This window comes from Centropristis striata, chromosome 22 (assembly GCF_030273125.1).
Source record: "Centropristis striata isolate RG_2023a ecotype Rhode Island chromosome 22, C.striata_1.0, whole genome shotgun sequence".
In the NCBI taxonomy this organism is placed as follows: Eukaryota; Metazoa; Chordata; class Actinopteri; order Perciformes; family Serranidae; genus Centropristis; species Centropristis striata.
This window is the reverse complement of record NC_081538.1, coordinates 5,708,896-5,724,903: the sequence shown is the minus strand read 5'-3', so window position 1 is coordinate 5,724,903 and position 16,008 is coordinate 5,708,896. Positions and strand designations below refer to the sequence as shown.

At 37.3% G+C, this 16,008-nt stretch overlaps 1 protein-coding gene across 1 annotated transcript in view; it reads left to right on the top strand.

The window, feature by feature from the left end:
• The first annotated feature begins 1,546 nt into the window (after positions 1–1,546).
• Positions 1,547–16,008, top strand: part of LOC131960436 (lysine-specific demethylase RSBN1L-like) — a 45,874-nt gene continuing 31,412 nt past the window's right edge. Inside the window, exons 1-2 of the mRNA XM_059325666.1 lie at positions 1,547–2,273; positions 11,546–11,695. Coding sequence (XP_059181649.1) covers positions 1,646–2,273; positions 11,546–11,695 — 778 coding nt within the window. The 5' untranslated portion in view covers positions 1,547–1,645. The remainder of the gene's footprint in view (positions 2,274–11,545; positions 11,696–16,008) is intronic.

Sequence of the window (16,008 nt, the reverse complement as noted above, 5' to 3'; positions counted from 1 at the left end):
ATAAAACAACAAAAACAAAAAAGACGAAAAACAAACAAAAACCCATACGAGTACATGTTATCATCTCAAAAACAAAAGACCAAAAAACAACTGATCATAAACAATCAGTTTAAGATTCTAGTACATATTGACAGTTTTTTCTGCATTTATACATTTTTTAAAATCCATTAAAAAATGTATAAATGCAAATGTTTTGAACTTTACAGTCAACTATTGTAATAGGATTTAAAAACCCTGTCATATTTGTTGATTTATTAATACAATTTTGTTATATATTTACGTTAATTTGGTCTATATGTCAGAAAACTGAAAGAAAATGTCTATTGCAATTTCCTTAAGCCTGAGTAAGTGACATTTTGTTTTGTCAGACAAACAGCCCAAAAACCAATGACATTAAATATATAATCATATGAGGCAAATGAACATAGCAAATCCTCATAGTTTAGGAGCTGAGCTGGAGAAATCTAAGGATTTTTGCTTGAAGAATGAATGAATAATCAACTATCACAATAGTTGCCAATTAATGTCTACAGGTCAATGTGATTGATTGACTCATTGATTGACATGTCCAACACACTTGACACAACTTTTAATGCATTTAAAAATAGTACTACAGTGATTAGTGAATTCATTGATAATATAGACTATTAAAAGATTTTCCTGTTTTATATTGGGATCTGGTGCACAGTAAATGAGTGTGATGGGTTAGATTATTAAGTGATGAAGTCATTATTATTTCCATAACATACATAACGTCACCTTGTTAAAATAATCGCCTAACTCATTTTTTCAAGTTTTGCAGGAAACACAAAAAAACTTCACCAAAAGTGAAGTATATATGACATTTATTGATAATTTTTACTCAAAAGGATATAACAAATGATGGCTATTGGCATAGTAATAACACTGTGTGTAAATTATGTAACTTAAGAGAAATAAATGACTTAGGAAACTTTTTTTACAAGCCTTTGTGACTTAAGCAAGATATGGTAACACTTTATTTTGAAGGTGTTTACATAAGAGTCACACAAGCCTGTCAGAAACATGACATGACAAGTATCATGAGCATTAATGTTACTTCAAAGTGTCATTAATGTTCATGACACATCCCATGTCATGTTTATGACACACTCATGTCACTCTTATGTAGACACCTTCAAAATAAAGTGTTACCATATCTTGCTTAAGTCACAAAGGCATGTTCAAAAAATCATATTTTAGTCACATTTTATTTTGACTTAGGCATAATAAATCCGCTTAAGTCACACACTTGACATAGGCCATTATCTTAAAGGTGTAAAATCACATGATCTGATCAACTGAGGATGTAGGCGATTTTACCATAGGTGGCTTGCGTCATGAGGAGATGATTTAGGCAAAAAAATAAGCAAATTTTGACAAAAAATGACTTAGGCGATTATTTTAACAGTGTGACGATTTCAATAACATACATAAACAGTTGCTAAGCCCCGCCTCCAGTTTTTCCCTCTCTGTCTGTCAGTCAAACCTAAGTCCCGCCCCTCCCTGGCTTCCTGTCAATCATTTCTGCCCCGCCCCTTCACTGCCTGCTTGCACGTCGCGCAAAAAAACAGCAGCGGCGCGCGGCCGTTGGGGGAAGAGAGTAAATAGAGAGAGAAGCCTCAAGATGGCTGACTCGCTGGGCTCCGCTCACCTCACCGGAGCTGCTACTGCGGTAGCCCCGGCGGTCGCCTCCGCCAAAAGCCCGCTCGTCAAGCCGACCGAGGCGAAGGGAGCCCCTGACAACCGCTCTCAGTCTTCCCGGGATTTCAACCCGCCGCCGCCCAAAAAGGTCCGAGTCGAGGAGAGGAGCGTTAAAGCCAAGAAACTGAGCAGGGAAGGAGGAGTGGGAGGCAGAGAGAAACTCCAGCAGCCCACCAGGCAGCGGAGTTACGGCGGCAGCAGCCCGGGCTTGTGGAGCTTCAGCCCGGGTAAGACGAGCGGCAACAACCCTCCGGTGCCTGGATCCCAACCACCGACAAACACGCATAAAGTCTTCAAACAGAGCGATTTCTTCCTCCACAAAGCGCCTTCCTCTTCCAAAGCCAAGAAACCGAGTAAAGATAAACAGCGGGAGAAGGAGAAGGAGAGGGAGAAGGGGAAAGGAGGCGGAGAGGAGAAAAAGAAACATAAACTGTTGGTGACCTCCGGACTCGGGAGTAACGTTAGTAATAACAACAACAACGATATCAGCAGAATTAATAACACTTCTGCAGTGAAGAGAGAAAATGGGGAGGTCATGTTGCCACCCAAAGGTAGGCCATCATACTGTATTATATTTAAAATGTACTTAATTAAAGTTGCTTTTTATAACTGCAATACAGTAACAGTCACTGCACAATAAACTGCTCCTTCACCTTGTTCATCTACATGAACATAATGTATCACCTTCATTTGCACTACTGTGTATATATATATATATATATATATATATATACTTGCACAATAGTTAGATCTCCATTTTTTTATATAATCCATACTGCATTTTCACTGCAATTCATGCCTGCATATATTGCACTATGATCCACTTAATTACTGCTTAAGCACTTCTGGTTAGATGCTGTCTGCATTTCCTTGCTTTGTACTTGTCACATGTGCAATGACAATAAAGTTGAATCTAATTTAATCTAATCTAATAACTAGGCGGGAGTTCTGCCCTTTTATAGTGACTTGGCTCATCGTAGAAGCAGCCACTTGGGACATGAACATGTGGCCCTGAATGTGCAGTTGTCTGCCCCCTAATTTGTCTGGACAGTCCCGTTTTCGGACGAGCTCCTGCTCAAAGGGCGCTCGTAAATGTAGCATATGAACCCGTAGAATCGTGTCCGGCTACTCTCACTTGTAATAACGCGTTATTAAAGAGGTTAACATGGAGTTTAGTGGCCATGAAGCCCAGTTTAGTCGATGTTTCTGCGGCTATGGCTGCCAGCTTGTTCACCCGCTCGTGAACCCTCGAGCTCCACAAAAGCGTTCCAGGGCAGTTAGTCGCGCGACCTGGCTGTTACATGTCAACCAGCTGCTCTCGTGCTGCTGCGGGAATGTTACGTCGTTACGTCGTATTGACAAAATAGAACCTAATAATAATAACAACAACAGGAATCGAGTCCGCCTAACGCGTTATAAACAAGCTATAATCGCTGTCAAGTCAGCGTAACGAATTATCCGAATTGTTAGGTATTCTTTAACATCAACGCGCATTTTATTTATTTATTTACTTCCGTGCGGTGTATGTTATAAAACTGCACGCGGCTGTCATAACAATATGACAGCCGCCCGCCATTATAGGGTAAGTGTTGTTTTGGTAGAGCACCACGCCCCCCTCTGTAACCTCAGGCTGTATGGGAAACAGACAGCTCCACCGCTTGTTGTTACTCCATGTTCTACAGTTATACAGACAAAACATGCCGTATTTATGGAACCACTCCTACATTCACATTTTTAACTACTAAACAGCCTTTATGATACACAGAAGTAATTGCACTTGGATCCTATTTACAGCAGTAAATACTTGATTCAGTACATCCTCATTTTGTTTTGAGTGTGATGTAACACTGGTGTTGGCACATTATTTTGGTGGGACAGAGGGAATTATAATTCACATAGGGTAGAAGATTCAGTTGAGTTTTTATGACGAATGAAAAACAACAATTATTAACAAAATAGTTATATAATCTATAATAATAATCTTTAGTAAACAGTTATAATATACAATATTAGAATATTTCAAATACCAGACAATGCATTATCTTATCTAATTACTTCAGCATGTTAGTACAAATGTGTTATATTTTATTTAGGTATGTAAGAAAACATTGAGTATCTTTATTATGTTTTATGATACTGAATGATTTATTGTATTGTCAAATACAATACATTTTTAATTATAGTGTGTATGAAAAGATTTGTCAAAAAGAGAAAAACAGTGCTATGATGTTGGATGTTACAGGGACTAAAAAAGTAGGAAAAGTAGAGCCCGACTGATATGGGATTTTTGAGACTGATGCAGATATGGTGGCCAATGTAGTAATTTTTGAGCTGTAATGAAAATAGACCTTTTTTACGTGGACTACGTATGGATGTTAAAATTTGCTCTAGTCATGTAAAACTCTCACGTGGTTACTGATTTTTGACCACTCTGCAAATGTACCTAAGAGCTACTATCTCTAACATAAAACTTTATTAAATAATATTTAACATGTATTATACATTGTCAATGTATTACACTGTCAGCCAATTCTATAAATGATGACTGAGAAAATTAAGGATAAATAGAATAAAAATAAATAGCTAAATAATCATTGTTACAGTTAAGTGTCAGTCAATTGCTGACTATTTAAAAAAAAAAAAAAAGTCATAATGGCACATAATGGGCAGCATATACACTGATACTGATATGCCAATATCCGCCGATAATATCTGTCAACCGATATATCTTTCTGGCTGTAAAGAAAAGTGAACTTATTTAGACATTTTTTTTCTAAATAAATGATTAATAAAAGCCCCAATATACCACCTTGCTTACAGTATTGTAATATATTGAATCATAACCTCTGTATCATGATCTGCATTGTATCGCCAGATTCTTGCCCTTGTCTAAACATTTTTATGGTTTAAATATATTGGGTACCAAAATTCTTAATGTAGCCTAACTGTATTTTATTTTTACATTATGTAATATACTGCATGGATTAACATACAAGAGGAATGAAACATCATAGACATAATTCAGGTCATAAATAAGAATTACAAATATGTTCTTGGATGTCACATAATTATAAGATTTTATTAGTTCCTGGGGAAGAATTATAATATCCAATTAACAGATTGTGTCACATCGCTGAAGCCCCTAATTCCATTTTATCATCGTCTCATTAGTGTGCCTTGTGTTCGGCCTTTTATTCTCTGTGTTTTGAAGAATGTTTCATCATCGTCACGCCAGGGCAGCGTCTCAGAATCCCCGCATTTGCAGCAGTGTGTGAATGTTATTTGTAAGCGAGTGTTTAGACACTAGTGGCAGAGTACCGAGTGGACACATGCAAATGTGTGTGAGTGCATGATGTCACCCGTTTCCAGTCGGCTAGCTTAAGAGGTCATGACATGCTCTGAACAGCCACTGCAGTCAGTGAGAACAGCAGAACAAGACGTGTTGTTGGCCTGTAGCTCTAACACACACATCAGTAACACTGTCTCGTACTGGATGTGCTTGTATGGGAATGTCTGCACTGATAGAGGCTGCTGTTGGCCTTTTATACAGGATCAGAACACAAAAGTGGGATTAGAAAAATAATGTGAATGTTAAATAATGTAGCAATACGTTTTAACGGAGCAATCCCAATACTAAAAGTCAATTAGTGTAATTATATTACATTCATTATTTTAATTTTATAGCTGTTAATACTATATGCAGACCGAATTGAGAATATTTTACAAACTGCAGTGCTGTTATTATGGTTGCAACATCATCTCTGAATGCATCCAGAAGCAGCCGTTGGTAATAATAAATAACAGCACTCCTTCAACGGTCCCACTGAGGTGCTCTTGAGCAAAGTACTGAATCTGTAATTGCTGTAGTGAGCTGCTCACTAGCCAGCAGTAGCGAGACTGTAATTATATTGAGTAGCTTCAACTTTGAAGATGAGGGAATGTATGCATGTGAAGCAGAGTGTTGGAAATGCTGGAAATCGCACATTAATCCTGAGTAAAATGCTTCAAGGATTAAAATGCTCCGTTCTGAGCTGCACCTTCCTGTAAAAGCTGGTAACAGTGTGTCAGTCTTCCTCTCCGACTCTGTGACACAGCTGCAGTCAGCATAGGCTAAAAGTGATACTGGAAAAAAAAAACACAATTTTAATCGTGTTTTACTAATGTGTGTTGAGTGAGTGGTGAGCTGGCTCACTTGTCAGACAGACGGCTGTTCAACAGGAGGACGCTGCTCCGCTCTGAAGCCGATTGTGCTCTGACCTTCCTGGAAGGGAATCATTTTCCTACAGGGATCAAAAGAGTATCACATCATCACAGTAATATTATTAGTGTTGAGTTTGCTGTTGGAGCGGGGCTTAAGGCAACTGCCAGGGAGCAGTGACTCCTGGTTTCATTTGGTCTTGAAATAAGAGACACAAGTGTGACTAAGTGCAGTGAACAAGGAAGCATTACTGCATTAATAGGCTGGCTGATCTAGCGTGAAAGAAATTGTTGCTCAACTCAAAGGTCATTGGTTTAATCCACACTGAGACCAAGTTGACCTGTTGTTGACACCCAATGTATTTACGCACAGTCTGACATTATGACTCTGAATAAAAGCAGTTCTTCCAAAGATGAACGTACTTACATTTTTGTTTAATTAAGATGAATTATAACTGTATAAAAAGCTGAAATACTTGCAGATGTTAAAATTTGCTCTAGTCATGTAAAACTCTCACATCTGACCACTCTGGTCAAAACAGCTTGTTAAAAAAAAAAAAAAAAGAGTAATATGTAGAGTTCCTATTGGTGCTTGGAGTCCTTGAAAACTCAGATTTTAATGTGTTTTCAAATGCTTGAAATGAAAGGTTGTCTCGAATGTCAAGTCTACTTACAAACAGGTGACGCATTTTAAAACATGAAACTTCACTGTGTTTTCTTTTAAATAATCACCCTTTTTGACACAGATACAATCCACCAACAACCAATATGGCAACAAATATAATGAATTTTTGAGATGGAATGAAAATAGATATTTTCTATGTGGATTGTTTACAGATTTTGCACTGATGGGACCTAGCAAATGCACTCAGAAGGCTGCTGTCTTAAACAAATAACTTTGTGAAAATATTTACCATTATTATACATTAACCATACAACCCTGATTCCCAAAAAGTTTGGATGCTGTGAAACGCATAATGACAACAGGATGCAATGATTTACAAATCCTAATATAAACTCGTATTGAACTTGATGTATTCTGGGTTCCGGGTTGTGTACTATGTATTGCATTGTCAACTAATTCTAGAAATTAGTACCAAGTAAAAACAAATAAAAAATAAAATTAATAGCAAAATGAACAGTATTAATTTAGATGGTCAGTCAATCGCTGATCATTTAAATGAATATATAGAAAAATAAAATGAATAGCTAACAACATTTGTAAATCACCACAAGCACTGTGTTTTGCATTATATATTGTGTAAAAAAGTTTACATATCGACTAATATCGGACAACATATACACTGATATCAATATATACGGTATGCCTTTTACATGCCAATTTCAGCTAACCAGTATATTGGTTGGGCTCTAGTAGTTTTTAAAAACATCAACTTACAAGACAGTGAGGACATATGAAATCCATCTATTTTCAGATTTCTCCAGTGTCCCATGGGTTTATAGCCTTCCATGCATTGTTCTGGACATCACTCTGACCATAAAACAAGTCATGCAAACCTGGGTTATTGGGGAAGTCGGGTTGTTGTGACTCATGTCTGAAATGCAGTAATTAGTTTTTTTTTGTGTGCCTGTAAATGCAGCATGCTGACAGAAACCCTGACTGTGTCTGGGACCACTCATCTGTGCACACTGCCAGTGAAAAAGAGAGAGAAAATGAAGCTTGGCTCCAATCAGCATCCAATTAAGTTACTGTCGCCGGGTCATTTGTTCAGTCCCAAAAATTACAAGACACTTAACTCTGCGTGGGCAGTAGCAGTTCAATAGAATGACAAAGAGAGCACGAACTTTATTGCTAAATGATTTTGAGATCAGCTTGAATGGTGAAGCATGGATTTGCTACACCAGCAGGGCGGGATGACCATCTGGTGACCATCTCAAGTGTCGCAGTGAATCCCACAACACTGATGCAAAAAGGTTGAGATTGGTTATTATTTTCTTTTGTTTGGAACTTCCATGTGAACAAAAATAACTGTCACATGACACAACACTTACAAACAAACAAAGAACAGTACAACTAGGGGCATGCCATATCGTATCGTTCACAATAATATCGGTATATTTTTTTTATGGTTAAAAAAATGCATATCATGATATTGGCAACATTCCTACTTCTTGATGTAGTGGTTAAAGCACATGCAGCTTTCAAAATAAGAGCACAGTGTGTTAACAGAATCCACCACAGAACTTTTCCAGAAGACTGTCAAAATAAGATGCCTTAAATAAAACATACATGAACCTTTATTCTCCTTTACAAAATGTCATTAAAATATGCCCCCGAAACCCCTAAATGGTTATTTTTTTATCATTTTCTCATACTCAAGAGTCAAGAGTAAAAATTTTTTGTATTTTGCAACTTTTGAGATTTGCACTTGACACTACATTTTAGATTTTTATTTATTTATTCATATTTTCTATATATTTATAAGTATTTGGTAATATCGTCAAGAATATCGTTATCGCAAAAATAGCCTGAAATATCGTGATATTCTTTTAGGGCCATATCGCCCAGCCCTAAGTACAACCAAAATTCTTTCAGAAGGTGTGTTTCCACTATAGCCGAATACCCTGAATTAGGCTGCTCTCCCTCACCGAAACGCCCCTAATTTGAATGTGAGCCGCCCCAAGTGGTCGCTTTTCTCCCCTGAAGAAAGCCTGGTTGCTGATTGGATAGAACACTAAGCGGGATGTGACGCAGTACTCAACGCCACAACAACACGCGCCATTTTTAAAAGGCGGCGAAGTAGCGAGTGGTCACAACAATAATTTTGTTTGACGATTCACGTGTCCCGTGTTAAATTTGTTGCGTGATGTACTGTATGTCTTATTGCAGAATGTTCAATTTAACTGTTTTCGCCCTAAAAATGCACCTGCACATCATAGTCCTTGTTGGCTTTTACCTGTTTTATGTCATCCTAGTTTGCTGCAATGAGTCAATTTACTGCAGAATTTACAAACCTTGATAATTGCCCAGCATTTTGTTCACATGGGGATGCTACTGTTGCTGTGATGTCTTATCATTAGAGCCCTCCGATTCCTCCAAAGAGTACGAGGAAACAAAATTTGCTTGATTCTGTTTGTTAATTAGATTCACAAGTAATAAAATCACATAATAAAACCAGATACTCGAATAAGAATAAGTTATGTAAATAATATCAAAGGACAGTGAAACCTTTTAAGAGGAAAATTGAAGTTTGCAAATGTAATAAAAATTCTTTCATCTGTTTTATGATAAGCTGATCCTGTTAAGGGTCACAGGGGGCTGGAGCGTATCCCAGCATGCATTTGGCACCCTGGATAGGTCGCCAGTTTTATCACATTGCTAACACACACTCAAATCTGGCTGCGCTACAGAATTAAACACTATGCTGTTCCAGGTTAAATTATATTAAATGATATTAAATTATCTGTAAGGGCACCCGGAGAGCGCAGACCTCCATCAAGGCCACGCCCTGTCTCGCAGTGTTAAAGAAAAAGTGAAAAATAATGATTCAGATCTGCTAATGTGTTCGTTCTTGTCCCATGCTACAGCCACCGGCCAAGTTATATGGAAACAGAGCCAGTACTATTTCCATAATCCTGTTAACAAACAGACAAAACAAACTGAACCGAAACCTTAACCATAAAATAAAGTTTATTTTTATGACCGGGGATTGGAGGAAGTTTGTTGTCAAGGGAGAAATTACAGTAAAAAACAAACATTAGACTGTGGACATCCCATTGATTTTTTTTCTGAATTTATGATTCTCCTCCTCAGCTCTAAAAGGTTTGATAGCAGTGGGGACCAGTGTAGTTGAAGTTACCAACCGCCCGCCTCTGGCTCTCCATCGTTCAAAGTGGTTCTCTCCTGTGATCATCCAAACAGTGAAAACCACCTGCTGTGTTCCCTTTTCAAAACCTGCTGCTGCAAGAAAGTCAAAAAACAAAATCAGAAGAAAAATGAGAAGTTTCAGATGCATGAATCCCATTAAATTCTCTAGTTTCGTGCTGCGTTGCCCTGACAAAATTAACATTGTTGTTCATTTTAGTTACTGACCAGTTTGAAACCCTTGGGATGGTCCCCTTTTTAGATTATGTTAAGTGAAAGACCTTTCGCTCAAGCTGTGATAAATGCAGCATGCTCTCTGGGGTATTCAAGGCCCGGTCAGCCACCTGGGCTAATTTATCCCCCATTGCCTCTAAATTAAAAGTTTATGAATGTTACCGCTCTGGCATGGTCTGACATGTTTTTATAAATCTGGCGGTAGATCTGAGTCAACCCTTCTTTTGTAGGCAGCTTCCCGTAGAGCTAAATGGATGTTTTGAAAACGTGCTGTTTTTTTTTTCTTCACCAGGAAGCGTACAGTGTCTGGTAATTTTAACAGCATTTATTTTTGCAGAGTTCTTAAAATGGTTTGTTAACATTCTTGGCGTTGCTCCTATTAACCACAGGGTATGAGGATAATGACTACCTGCATGTTAAGTAGCAAAGAAAAACGACCCACTAAACTTCAAAATGCCAAGGTATTTATTTAAATATAATCATTGAAAAGAATGTATTGATGTACCTCTAATTCTCCTACTGCTCCTTTAAGGCTTTTTTACTTTCAAAGCATTTTCTCCTTTGATCCTGCAAACAGCGAGTCCAACCCCACTGTGTTCGCTTTCCCACTCCCCACGTCCACAGGAGAGTGAACAGTCTGAAAACACAGCTTCCTTTTAAAGACGGATCTGACTGAGTTCAAAGAAAAAAGTTCTTTGCAAAGTGAAAAGAAAGAAAGAAAAAAAGAAAGAAAGAAAGAATCAGCAAAAGAACTACTGTGGAAAAATAATAGAGGGCTTTTTTAAATTTCTTTGTGAGGAAATGAAAGAAAATAAAGAATCAAAGGAGGAGATGTATAAAAGATTTGAAAGTTATATTAAGAAAGGTGAGGTTTCCTCAGCGCTGCTGGAGATGATGATTTACACCCATCCACACTTAGGCATCCTTTGCCTTTCAGACAGCACTAGAGAGGTGTGTGTGATGGTGTGATATTTACATTTTAAACTGATGCTCTCATCCAGAGCGATTTGCAATGAGTGCAACAGTAAAGTGCACTCCCGATTCCTTGTTCTGTAATATTCCCTCAACATGCTGAAATGATTCTGTCAGGCGGAGAAGCGCTGGAAGAGGAAATAGAATGAGTGAAAAGCAAGAGAGGATTTAAGGAATTTTAACACTGGAGCATATTGAAGCCAGCAGAGAAAAGAATCGTGAGGTATATATTGATGAGATGCGGCTTTAAGGTTATGAGTGAAGTTGCAGAGTGACTGCTGCAGTCTTAAAGGGAATAGGAAGGTCATTACAGTGCTGAGGAAACATGAGATAAGAGCAGAGGCGTGGTGGAGAGATGAATTTCTTGCAGCAGGGAAGGAAAAGCCAAACATTTTGTAGGAGGAAGACCAGCAAGATTAAGGAAAGGGTGATGGCCAAGGTGAAGCACTTGGCAAGAGTTTAGTCAAGGGGTTGGAGAAAAAAATCGAAAGTGCTCACAAGTGTAGTCTGTGTGTGTGTGGTGGGTAAATCTGGGCGCTAATGCTAATGTGTTTCCACTATCGAGACCTGAAACCCTCCTCTCTGCTTCCACAGAGCACTCCAACAAGGCGAAAGAGAGAGACCGAGAGGAGAGGGAGGAGAAGAAGAAGGTCAAAGACAGAGAGAGAGAAAAGGAGAAGAAGAAGCACAAAGTGATAAACGAGATCAAGAGGGAGAACGGAGAAGTCAAGCAGCCGATTAAAGGTTGGTGGAAACACACACATAAATGCAAAGTGATTTATGTAGATTTATGAACTTTTTTTTTCGTTTTTTTACAGTTAATTGTTTGGCCATGAATGTTGAATGAAGAAAATATCCATTACATATCAACCACAGTATCTCAGAGCCTTTGGTAAAGAAATCAAATGTCTTTTTTGGGGGGGAGAAAACCAAAACATTTTCAGTGATATTTGAAATGGAAAACAATTGTATTCTTACATTTGAATATTTGGTGTTTTTGCCAAATAATTAACAGCAAAGTTGAGTTTATTCTTGACCTCGGAAACAGCACTTTGACGCCACTTTCACATCGTAGCCTTCCTCAGCAGATGGAGTTGCTCAGTTCTTACAGAGATTTTCTGTCGATGGTTCATTGATTAACTAATTGCTTCAGCACTAGACATACTCACCGGACACTATTAGGTGAACCCGTTCAACTGCTCATTAACACACTGTGTAGTCTGTCAGTCATGTGGTTGTAACTCAATGCATGTGGGCATGTAGACATGGTTACTGTGACCTTCTGAAGTTCAAATTAGCATAGAAAAATGCAGAAGAACAGGCCAGACAGGGTCTGAGTGTTTCAGAAACTGCTGATCGGCTGAGATTTTTCGCACACACTTATCTATAGGGTTTACAGAGAATGATCTGAAAAAGAGGAAATAATATCCTGTGAATGGCAGTCATCTGGGCGGAAATGCCTTGTTGATGGCAGAGGTCAGAGGAGAAAGGCCAGACTGGCTTAAGCTGATGAAACACAACAGTAGTTGTGATCCATCAACACATTTCTTTGTGCATTTTGAAGATTTGCATGAGAAAAGCTTGAGGAAAACTACAAATTCAAGCTCACTGTCTCACCAGTCTACTTCTTGTCCAGTCACTCAGTTTGTGAGGTCGACCAGCTCTAGGCAGATTTATACAAGTGCCATACTCCTTCCATTTCTTAATGATGGATTTAACCGAACTCTGTGGGATGTCCAATGAGTTGGACATTTTTTTTATAGCCATCGCCTGACTTATACTTTCCAGTGATCTTTTCTCTGAGTTGCTTGGAGTGTTCTTTTGTCTTCATGTTGCAATTGTAGCAGGAATAGTGATGAACCAGAGACTGGGCCTCCCAGACACATGTTTTTTTTTTATATACTTAAATCACTTGACACACATCAACTGCACTCAGCTGATCTCCATTTCACTAACTGTGACGCTGCTGGCATCAACTAGCTTGAACTTTGTTGAATTGGGTCAGTTACTTTAAAGGGTGTGAATATTTATGCAATAATTTATTTTACCTGATATATTTTTAGTTAAATTACATTATTTTGTAAAAAAGTCTGTACTCACTTTGATATTAAAGAGCATGATTTCATGTGTAAGAACAACAAAAGGGTGAAACATCCAAGGGGGGTAAATACACTTTATAGGCATTGTACATTACACTGCCATCATCTGACCAGTATGTTTATGCAGCTTTGTTTATTCTCTATACAGAATCCAATAATGTAATCCCTTTGGACATATATTCAGTTGAAAACTTTACAAAGACAATATATTTCATGTTCAAATTGTTAAACGTATGCTTTTGTGAATATACATTTTGAAATTGATGCATTTTGTTTTTATTTATGTTTTACACAAGGTCCTAACTTTTTGGAATCAAGGTTGTAGTATAGGATGCTACACAGGTTTAGCATGATTTGAAACATTTAACAGCATCGGTATATCAGGGTGTCTGCAGAAATATTAGTTATAAAATGTTTTTGTAGGCTGCTAGAGACGTTGCTAAAAGTAAGATTGTTGTGACAGTGGATTGTTTGTGCAGGAGGATGTTTAATCCTTTTTCATTCAGCACTGTCACTGCTGCTCGCTACGGTATCTAGGAAGCACAAGGCACTGGCCCACTTTCACTGGTGCTGTTCAGTATATCATCATTATCTTTGCAACATACTCGCAGCGACTGCTCAGCATCCCAGTGAGTGTAGGAATCGTACTGTGAGGTCGCTTTAACTATAGCACAGACTGACGGTGGTTGAGACTATTTTATATTTTCTTGGAGAATTTGATCCTTAGCATTAGGTCGCTGCTTACATGGAGAATTTGTGCTCATGGTTTATTTAGTCTGCCCTGTGTGTGTTTGTGTGTGCAGGCTGATTGTGAATCTGGTAGCTAGGATTGTAACAGGAGAAGCTGAGAGACGAGCCAGGGCCATGTAGCTTAGCCACGTGTCTAGTGCCGCTCTGTCTCTCTCTCTCTCTATCGGTCTCTCACTTTAGTTCAGGAAAGTGTTATTCACATGATCCTTAACCCATTGAAGCCTGGAAAGCGGATACGTCGTTTTGTAGAATTTGTATAAGCTCTCAAATACTTTTTTGAATTTCATTTCTATCTGCTACAGAGGCTGAAAAATCTATTATTTAGTAGAAGAGTTGACACTTTTTTTCCCAGAATTTTTCCAGAATTTCCAGAAAATTAGAGGCTTTTTTTAAAATCGTCCAGCGGTTTTTCAGGCCTCAATGGGTTAATAGAGCAAGACCGATTTATGAGACCAAGGCTGATATTGATTTCAGAGGGAGAAAATTATATCGATAACTGATATGGTGACTGATGTGGTCATTTTTTGAGCTGGAATGAAAATATACTTTTTTTATGTTGATTCTTCACCACTCTGCAAATGTACCCAGAGGTCTACTTTCTCAAACATGAATGTATTAAATAATATTGTATTACATTGTCGGACAATTCTAAAGATTATAACTGATAAAATAAAGAATACATAGAATAAAATAGATAGCTAAATAAATACTGTTTCAGTCAATTGCTGACTATTAAAAAAGGCCAACGCCATTTCTAAGTCACTCAACATTTCTGCATCCTATATTGTGTAAAAAAAGTTTTCATAAAGGCACATATTGGACAGCATATACATCAATACTAATACCAATAATACCAATCAACTGATATATCTGTCGGGATCTAATTCTTACCTAAAGACATGTATGAATAACATAAGGAAACGACTCTTAACATTAACAGTAACTACTTTAACATGCACACTAATATTCAATTATTATATTAAATGTGCCAATTTTCCAAATTTGATACGGCCTTTATAAACCGCTTATGCCATTTGGAATATTAATTTTTATTAGCCATGTAAACAGCTTAGTAGAAATTATTTTCATTATCTGACATTTTATCCACTAAATTAATAATGAATAATTATAATTGAGGAGATAAACAGCACATGAAGAAAACAAATATTAGTTGCAACCCTTAATGTTGCTGTGTTCATATTTCCTTAACTGTATGATTTTTTGATTGTTGTAACCAATATCGACAAAAATATGGTCAGTATTACATTTCTAAACATATATTTATGATATTGGTTTGGTAATTAATCTCTTTAAAATGTTGTGTTCTTGTGCTTAAAGAATGTCATGTACTGAGGCAAGACATTTTTCTATTGAACAACTTTACCAACAGTACTGTATAATATAATGGTACAGTAAACTCCATTTTGTGTTAAACTACAAATGAACCAAAAATAGAAATGCAGTATTGATTTTTAAACCTTGAATTAAGAAGGACAAAAATGCTTATAAAATTGTATCCTAATTAATGTATTATAATCTCAGTGTGCATAGCTATCAAATTGCACACAAATACATTTGTATAACATTTGTGAGAGAGAGAACATTTGTGTTACAGTAAAAAACTGTCAAATTGCATCAAAAATAGGTTGTAAAATTAAACATTGTACATCACTGTAGTAGATACTTTTAATTACTGTAAATCAAAGAATAGTATAAAACTTAAAATTCTACCGCCATAAACTGTAGAAAACACACAGTTTTGCTGTAAAAATATAAAATTTCCATGTAAAGTTAATGGAGAAATACCATGATGACACAATTATCCTAAAAGTAATGGGATTATTCTGTATAAATTACAGTTTTTACTGATATTTACATTTACATACGCTCACTGTATTTTTTACGGTGATGCTCTGGCAACCACAGCTGCCGGTATTTTACCGTAGATTAAACAGATTATTTTTTTTTACAGTGTACAGGTATCAGTCAGCTCTCTCTGTGATCAGTTATCTTGTGTTTCACTTCATGAATGTGATGAGGAGTTTCATTGTTAACCTTTCAGCAGCAGGGAATTATTTGCAGAGGGCTGTGATGTAATGTCCGTCTCCCTCTGTGTACTTGACTTGACCTTTTTTAGACAGACATGCACACAGCACACACTGACATGTATACATGGATGCCAGTTTTACTCAGACCGATTACTCTAAA